This window comes from Anastrepha ludens, chromosome 5 (genome assembly GCF_028408465.1).
Source record: "Anastrepha ludens isolate Willacy chromosome 5, idAnaLude1.1, whole genome shotgun sequence".
Classification (NCBI taxonomy): domain Eukaryota; kingdom Metazoa; phylum Arthropoda; class Insecta; order Diptera; family Tephritidae; genus Anastrepha; species Anastrepha ludens.
Window position 1 is genome coordinate 60,571,285 of NC_071501.1, and position 7,952 is coordinate 60,579,236.

Genomic DNA, 7,952 nt, shown 5'->3' on the forward strand with positions numbered 1-7,952 from the left:
ACAGTTCTCTCGTAGGAGCGGTTTTGGTTAAGCCGCAGTTTATCTGGGTCTTTATGACGGTGAGTGCTGCGGTGGTATTGTACACTCCATGCTGATTTGATGCTGGAGCCAGATGTTTCATGTGGAGTAGGAATAGGAGGGCTTCAAGAGTCTTCGCTGCTGCGAAAAGGAGAGTTATCTGACGATAAGATTCCCCTTGGTTGGCGGGTTTAGCAGGTTCTAGTACTGGCCCACTCTCCCTGATTGCCACTTGTCAGGAGTTATGAGAGTGGCCATAGCCGCATTGAAAAGCCTACTCCCAATTAACCCAGGCTTTTCAGCATCAGCATGTTAAGTACGTCAGGGCCAAAGACTTTTGATGCTTTTTTGATGGCCACCTGAACCTCATCACTGGAGAAAGTAAGTGGCGCACTGTTGCTCGGTAGTTTGTGCAGCCTTCTGATGGCTCGACGCTTGACTCTGTCCAAGGATGCAATATAAGTTGTCGGTTAAAGTATCTCGTGCATTTCTTCCAATCCGACGAAGACCATTGAAGATGCTAGCCACCTTATCGTTGTGCTTCGTCGGGTCGACAGGGGCCTTACGGAGGACCAGAGCTTACTCACACCAGTGGGGAAGTTGCAGGTCTTCAGGTGCTCTTCTCTTTGGTCCGTTTATGTTAGGTGACCAGTTGCCGAATCTTCAAATTGAAATCCTTTACGCGTGGATCCCCCCGATCGGCCTGGTGTAGGTGTTGTTTTTCACCTCTAATGAGCGCACCAATTTCAGGGTGATATCCTGCCGGGCAGCAGGTGACAGGTGGTATATATATTGTATACTTCGAGCTCAGCATCGCCTGACCGGACAGCTATACCTTGACATTCAAGGTGCTGTTCTTACTGCCGATGCCTTCATCGATAAGACTATACTGCACTGTGTGGTCGACTATGAACTCTAGCCCACCACCACTGCCTCGCTCGCGATCTTCCCTATGCACGTTATAACCGTCCTGGTTACCAAGGAGGAGCTAGCCTGCAGTTTTGTCTCTTGGATCGTAGCTACTGTGATTCCTTGCCGCTCATGAGGTCAATTATCTCACCGATCCCGCTCATGAGTCCATTGCAGTTGAATTGGAGAAGCTTGAAACTCCTCGGGAGGACTGTCGTAACGCGGGGTAGAAGGGATGTGTGAGGTTGTCTACGTTGGTCCTGCTGTGCGATCCGCTGTTGTTGTGGCCTAATGGTGTTGGGTGGCCGCGCCACAGAGGGCGGTTGCGGATGCAGGGCTCTACAGTCGCGTGTCCACTCACGAACGGTGTGTAGACCAGAGTATCTCCGAAAGTGGCACCAGTCATTGCAGGAAATGTATTTGACTGATGTCAGGTTCTGCGGTACTCAGGTCTGAAACACGGAACAGACTGGGCCCGGTTGGAGCAATATAGTTGGTGTGGGTCGATGTTGAGGGAGTTGTGTTACCCCAATGAGCTCCTAACCGTTAAGGTTTGATTTGTGGTGACTGTTCGTGGTACCGGCACATTTGAGGATGTATTGGCTGTTGAAGCTGGGGACGCCTGGTGGCGGCAGCAATACGTGACTACATACCGTCTGCACCACTCCCTATTTGTCTTAAGGCCTGAGCAGGTCTTAAGGCGGCGCTCAAGTGGAGCCGTTTATGACAAACGTAGCAAAGTAATACTTCTGGTCCAGGGTTCGATCCCAACCAGCCCTGAAGAGAAGTATTTGGAGCAGACTTGATGCATAGGTTTGCTCCTGTGACAATAGGTGAGGGGTAAGGTACGGTACACTAGACAGGGCTAGTTTACTGACGCTGGAGCCCTTGGTCAGGAAAACCCCTCAGAATCATTCCGGTAACGTAGAGCCGTTGTTGTTGTTGTAGCAGCATAAACATTCCCCATACTTGCATACGGGGACTGCTGCTGAAGGGACAGTTCTTGGCCGGATATAAATCCGGGTCGTTTCGGTAACGTAGAACCGGCTGTCGTGGAAAACGTAGAGCCGTCTGCCATGGGAATGAATGCACAATGTCACACCCCACAGTGCAACAGAAACAATGTTAAATCGCGTAATTCGGGATAAGATCCCGGGGATTCCAGATTTAACAGACGAGGTGTTGGATTCAGCTGCAAGAGATTATGATATGAGAAACAAATGGAAGGGAAAAGAGTAGGCGGATATGAAGAGGGGAGAGAAAGAACGCAATACTGAGGTAGGGGATAAGGTCGTATTACGAAACATCGTTTTTCAGCACAAACTCACACTAACGGTTTCAAAATAAGAGAGAAAAATATAAACGAGGTGACAAAAGCCACTGAACGAAAGATGTTGAAGGAACATAAGCCATATAAAAAGAATGCCGCCATCCGTTAGCCAACGGAGAGCCCCAAAGATGCGAGGCGCAAAATACACAGCTTCCAGTTGATACGATTCCAGAGATAGGGACTTCATCCGAGAATCTGGAAAATAATATGGAGGTTTCGTAATTTCCAAAAATACTTAAAAATAAGAGAGGGATGTAGAGAGCAGAATTTGAGGGATTAATTAACGTTACAACTAGCGAGTAGTTGGCAATTGTCGTATAGAGGTGAGAGAGTACCGAATAAATTCCAAGCCGGAAAAACGAATAATACATTGTCTATATTGAAAAGGCGAAATAGTGAGTTTTATTTGGAAAACGGAAAACATATAAAACGGTGGGTTATTACAGCTTTTATTCAAATAGTAAAATTACTGTATTTAAAATAATTGTTATAAAATGATATTGCGACTTTTGGATCATGGGTCACTATACTGAAAATTGATATACGCTTATTAGGATTAACGTTCATCATTTTTTCACAAAGGCAGGCCCACTCATCTCCATAATAAGTACTTATCGAACATGTGTTAATTCCATGTTTTGCACTGTTCTGTATCAAATATTTTAGATCAAATACATTTTTTGCGTTTTTGAATGGGCTCTCTCCATTGCACATTTCATATAATATACATCCTAATGACCAAATATCTGACTTAAATCCATGTTTTTCTCCCAGCATTACTTCTGGTGCCATATAAAGATATGTGCCAATGGGACTATGTGTTGGTTTATTGCTACTGTGTATTGTTGAAATACCGAAATCCGCTATCTTAATTTTATTTTCACCGTCTAAAAGGATATTTTCCGGTTTAAGATCTCTATGAATTATATGCCGAATGTGTAAATACTCGAGCCCCAATATAATTCCAAATACAAGTGAATTAAAGAACCTTTTAGAAATAGAAGGGCGCAGATTAATATTATTATTTATTGCATCACGCACAGTACCATTTGAGGCATACTCCATTACAATATTTATACTGCTCTCGAAGACAAAAGCCCGGATGAATCTTACAATGTTTGGATGTTTTAATTGCGAAATAATATATATCTGTGTGTGGAAGCAAATTATGTTCAACGTTGGCAATACATCATTCAAAGATTTAGTTTACCTCATCCATCATTTTTATTTCCAGCTTTGGCTGACGAACTCGTATGCGTTTTACACAAACATATTCCAGGACACCATTTAATATGGACTTACAAAGATAGACATGTCCAAATCTCCCTCCACCCAGAACACACACGGGGTGTAAACTTGAGTCTCCTATACTCATGATGATAATTAATTAATAATGTTAACGAAAAACCGTTATACTGGGGAGAAAACTAATATTACATTTACATTAAGTCCAATTGCATAATTTTAAATGAGTAATTTAAAAGTGTCTACACTGCCTTATTCGAATTTCCTTTGACATCTCATTAAACCATTTGTTGTTAATTAATTTGGCCTTTGGGGATATCTCCACTATAAAAAAATAATTCAGTCATATACCTAAATGAACTAATTTTAAGCAAATGTACCTTTTTTTACTAAAGTTAGATATTTACGACTACAACGGGGTTATAAAGGTTTTACAGCAAATCATACCAAAATTTATTTCTGAAGTGGTATTCTTAATCCAGGATATAATTACGCCAACGTAAAAAATTCAATTCAAACAGAGATAAGCAACTGCCATCGCATATAACGACACCATTTGCATTTGAAGATCGTTGTGAGTTTGATTAATCCATATTCTTATTTTCTACACAAAAGATCCAACTAGATAAAAGATCCCACTTAAGACGCTGGAACTGGATGTAATCGGCAACTTGGAAGCCGTTTTGATCGTCGTTGTAACCAAGAGTGATAGTGTACATGGTTACGCCTTCCGAAATTGCTGTGCCCTAAGAGTCCAAGGTGAATTGAGTACTGAAGGTGGCGCCATTAAGCAACAGTTACTTTAATCTGACGTCAGTTCCCTGCGCAATACAAAACAAATGAACAAAACAAACAAAAGTAAGGGAAATTACATGTTTGTGAAAATTTAGTGAATGGCTTGATAATATTATGATTTGTGAGATTTAAACTAAGGCGTAATCTTATATTGTATCATTCTTGCCTCTCCGGAGGGCTTCCTATGTCTCCATGTGCGGTGACCAAGGAGGATAAAGAGGAAATAAGAGACAGTCTAATATTATCCCCATATTATCCGCCGGCTCCCAAACCCACCCAAAAGGCACGGTTCGCGTTACACCTTGGGTCTTCGACTTATGTGGTTCGCGGGAAATAATTATTATCTTACCCCCAATTTTGGGATATATTCCTCTATCCACTATCTGGGGATGCGCCCTCTAGAGATAACAGGTTCCCCGGCCTTCGACCGTGCTTCAAAGAGATGAACATTACATAAACAAACGTTGTTACTATCGTTTAAAATTGAAAAATGAAGACATTGATATATGAATTTGCATTTTTTTATTGAAATTTGAATACAGGTATTAATACCGCGCAATTGACTATTTTTTTTTATTCTACTAAATGTCAACAATACATGAAAAAAATTTCAGCCGGTATAAAATGAGTTGCTAGAAATTTTTTTTCGACACGTTTCGTACCCTCCCACAATCACTCCCTAACATCTTAACCAAGTTTCAATAAACAAATCATATTACCGTATTAAATACTTTGTCTAAATTATTTATGCGGCATTACACTTAACCCAACCTAGAAGGAGTGCTAACAAAGTAAATTACGAATGGGCCGTGGAAACAGTGTAATTCTCGAATTACTATACTTAGCGAATTATGTGTCGTGGGAACATAGCATTAATTTTGAGTTAAATCGATATAAACATCACATCGATACATCGATTACAGCTGTTTCCATTCCTATTCATGTGAGAATTTAAATTGCGCTATTATTATATTTTGATTATTATACCATAATGAATGAATCGGTTAATGAAGATATTGGTGGATATGATAATGAACTTTTAGCTTTGGATGCACTTTTGGCAGGCGTTGAAAATGAAGGATTAAAAACGAAGGGACTTGAGAAGGATGTGGTAAATAATATCCACTCGAACGATACGGATAAAGTTGAATACTACCTTGAAAGCAAATTCAATAAATATGGTGGCAATATAATTCAACCTGTATCCCAGCCTTCTGAAACAAGTGGCTCAGACCTGAAAGATTTCAAATTAAGCAAGAAAGGATCATGGCTCAGTGGGCCGGAAGTGTCAATTCCTACTGACTCTATATTTGGTTTGCGAATTATGAATCTTCAAATTTCGATTGCACTGCTAACGGAGAGAATGGCTAACCGGAAAGCTGTTACGTTCAAAGAATTACCCAAGTATATATTAAAAGGTTTGTCAAGCGATTGGGTGATTGCTGGTGTTATATTATCTAAGGAAACGAAGTGTACTTCTAAAACTGCCAATCATTTTTCAATTTGGAAACTCTCAGATTTGCAAGGAGACATTAAAACGATATCGGTTTGTTTGTTCCAAAATGCACACGATGAATTGTGGAAAACTCCAACTGGAATGTGTGTAGCCATTCTAAACCCTTCCTTAAGTGAAAAAAAAAATTATAACAGGGAAATTGCTAATCTGTCTATTGACTCTTCAAAAAAAGTCCTGATTTTAGGAAAGTCTAAAGATTTGGGTGTATGCAAAACTATAAAGAAAAATGGAGAGCACTGTAAGAATTTCGTAAACGTCAGCGAATCTGATTTTTGTATTTTCCATATAGAAAAAGAATATAACAAAAATAGTTCCATTAAGAAAAACGGAAGACTGCTAGGTAAACAACTAAATGGGGGCATATTCCAACAGCATCGATTCAGACTATCCACCTCTAAGTATATTTAAACTAAAACTAACGAAATTAATTGATCACATGGACATTTTTATCTACTTGGTTTGCTATGGTGGGATGGTTTGCATGATGATTTTAGAAATCGCCCTGTATTTTATTTATATACATAAGTACTTCGTTGTTTATAACTTAATGTTTTTAGCCTGTAGTATTAAATCAACTCCACGTTACAACACCGGTAAACTTTGTCAACGGGATAAAAGAATAATGGATTCCTTAAACACAGCAATTAAACCATTGACAATCATCGATAATACACCACTAACTGCAAATATCGCAAAACCTGTTACAGCCAATGTGTTAGATCAAAGGTTCAACTCTAAGATTGCTTATAGCGTTGAGGCAGGAGCGAAACAGCGGTTGACAGACCTAGACCGTATAAAATCCTTTAATTCGTCAGCGACTAAAAGTAGTATACAATTTAAGGGTGAGATCTTTGTAATTAATATTTTTAAATTGGAAATATCTTGATTTTAATTAAACTTGTAGGACTGGAGACAAACGCATCTGCCATGCAAAAAGCTATTAATGTGCTAAGGAAATGTCCTGTTGAAAAAGTAAATCCTAATTCAATTCGCGGAACAAAAGAAGGTAAAAAACGGGCAATGGAAGTTCTTCACGAAATGAATGAACCAAAGAAAAGAAAAACTGAAGAAACCTCTAAGATTCACTTGACGGATATTTTAGAAACCAATTCAACGCACAAGGAATTGATAGATGTTCGACAGAGAGAAGAAGAAGATAAATATTTTAATAGACTTGAAAAAAAAGAAGCAATGGAAGAAAAAATGTTAAACACATATAAACTGCCTTGCAAAGCTGTTATATGTAAAAATTGCAAGTATGCCGCGTTTTCCGCGGCTGATCGCTGTAAAGAAGAACGGCACACTCTGAAAGTAATTGATGCTGTAAAGCGTTTTTTTCAATGCAAAGACTGTGGAAATCGTACAACGTCTCTTTTTAAAATTCCAAAGTTGAGTTGTACGAACTGCACTGGTTCAAGATGGGAATATTGCGCCATGATACGGGATCGGAAAGTACATGATTCCTCCAAAGAACTTTCTGTAAGAGGGGATGAAGAGACATTTTTGGGAGCCACATCGAAAATTAATATCAACTTGCTACTGCCAATAGATTAAAAATAAATATTTGTAAAGTTATTGAGGAATATGTTTAATCAAAATTGCTTGTTGTAAAATACATTAAACCCGTCGTTGTACAACTTTCAATAAATAATGAAATGCATTTATTAATTGTGAAGACTTGTTTGTATATATAAACATAAATCACCTGAACGAAATCTTTGATTTCAAAGTTTGTACAATTGACGGGAAATATATTTATTAATAATAATATAATATATTGTAAATAATATATATAGGGTTATTCAAAAGGTGCGCTTCAACTTTTTTCCGATAGGGAGTGCGAACGACGCAATATTTTTTATTTTTCGCTTGTCATTTGTAAACTTCATTAGTATACATTTCATCATGGAACGCTACACACTTGAGCAACGATTGCAAATCGTGCAAATTTTTTATGAAAATATTCGTTCTTTTGCTGCTACTTTAAGAGCATTACGGCCATTTTACGATCCATTTAACAAGCCGTCCCGTTTTGGGGTTATGTGAAGTCATTGGTCTACAGTAACAAGCCGGCAACGATTTGTGAGCTCAGAGCCAATATTGAACGCGAAATTGCTGGAATTTCGGCCGATTTATGCA

The 7,952-nt window shown here is 39.0% G+C and overlaps 2 protein-coding genes across 4 annotated transcripts; one reads left to right on the top strand and one right to left on the bottom strand.

The window, feature by feature from the left end:
* Nucleotides 1–2,636: 2,636 nt before the first annotated feature.
* Nucleotides 2,637–3,658, bottom strand: LOC128863240 (serine/threonine-protein kinase Nek7). 3 transcript variants are annotated; one of them, XM_054102314.1, is made up of 3 exons: nt 3,468–3,658; nt 3,304–3,406; nt 3,155–3,245 (listed from the first exon to the last, which is right to left on the bottom strand). In XM_054102314.1, the coding sequence occupies exons 1-3, from the start codon at nt 3,630–3,632 to the stop codon at nt 3,181–3,183; spliced, it is 333 nt and encodes a 110-aa protein (XP_053958289.1). In that variant the 5' UTR covers nt 3,633–3,658; the 3' UTR covers nt 3,155–3,180. The 3 variants fall into 3 exon arrangements, with proteins under 3 accessions (XP_053958288.1, XP_053958289.1, XP_053958290.1); XM_054102315.1 differs by having other exon boundaries at nt 3,157–3,245; nt 3,326–3,406; XM_054102313.1 differs by having other exon boundaries at nt 2,637–3,406; nt 3,468–3,656.
* Nucleotides 3,659–5,200: 1,542 nt separating this feature from the next.
* On the top strand, nt 5,201–7,481 carry LOC128864118 (protein MCM10 homolog). Its single transcript, XM_054103627.1, has 3 exons — nt 5,201–6,153; nt 6,371–6,655; nt 6,718–7,481. Exons 1-3 carry the CDS (start codon nt 5,289–5,291, stop codon nt 7,365–7,367), a joined length of 1,800 nt encoding a protein of 599 aa, XP_053959602.1. The 5' UTR covers nt 5,201–5,288; the 3' UTR covers nt 7,368–7,481.
* The last annotated feature ends 471 nt before the right edge of the window (nt 7,482–7,952 follow it).

Coding starts and splice junctions, on each gene's coding strand:
- LOC128863240 (XM_054102313.1), bottom strand. CDS start 3,632: ATGAGTATAGGAGACTCAAGTTTACACCCCGTGTGTGTTCTGGGTGGA. Junction 3,407..3,467: donor AAATAAAAATGATGGATGAG/GTAAACTAAATC, acceptor TTCCACACACAG/ATATATATTATTTCGCAATT.
- LOC128864118 (XM_054103627.1), top strand. CDS start 5,289: ATGAATGAATCGGTTAATGAAGATATTGGTGGATATGATAATGAACTT. Junction 6,154..6,370: donor GAAAAACGGAAGACTGCTAG/GTAAACAACTAA, acceptor TAATGTTTTTAG/CCTGTAGTATTAAATCAACT. Junction 6,656..6,717: donor AAGTAGTATACAATTTAAGG/GTGAGATCTTTG, acceptor TTAAACTTGTAG/GACTGGAGACAAACGCATCT.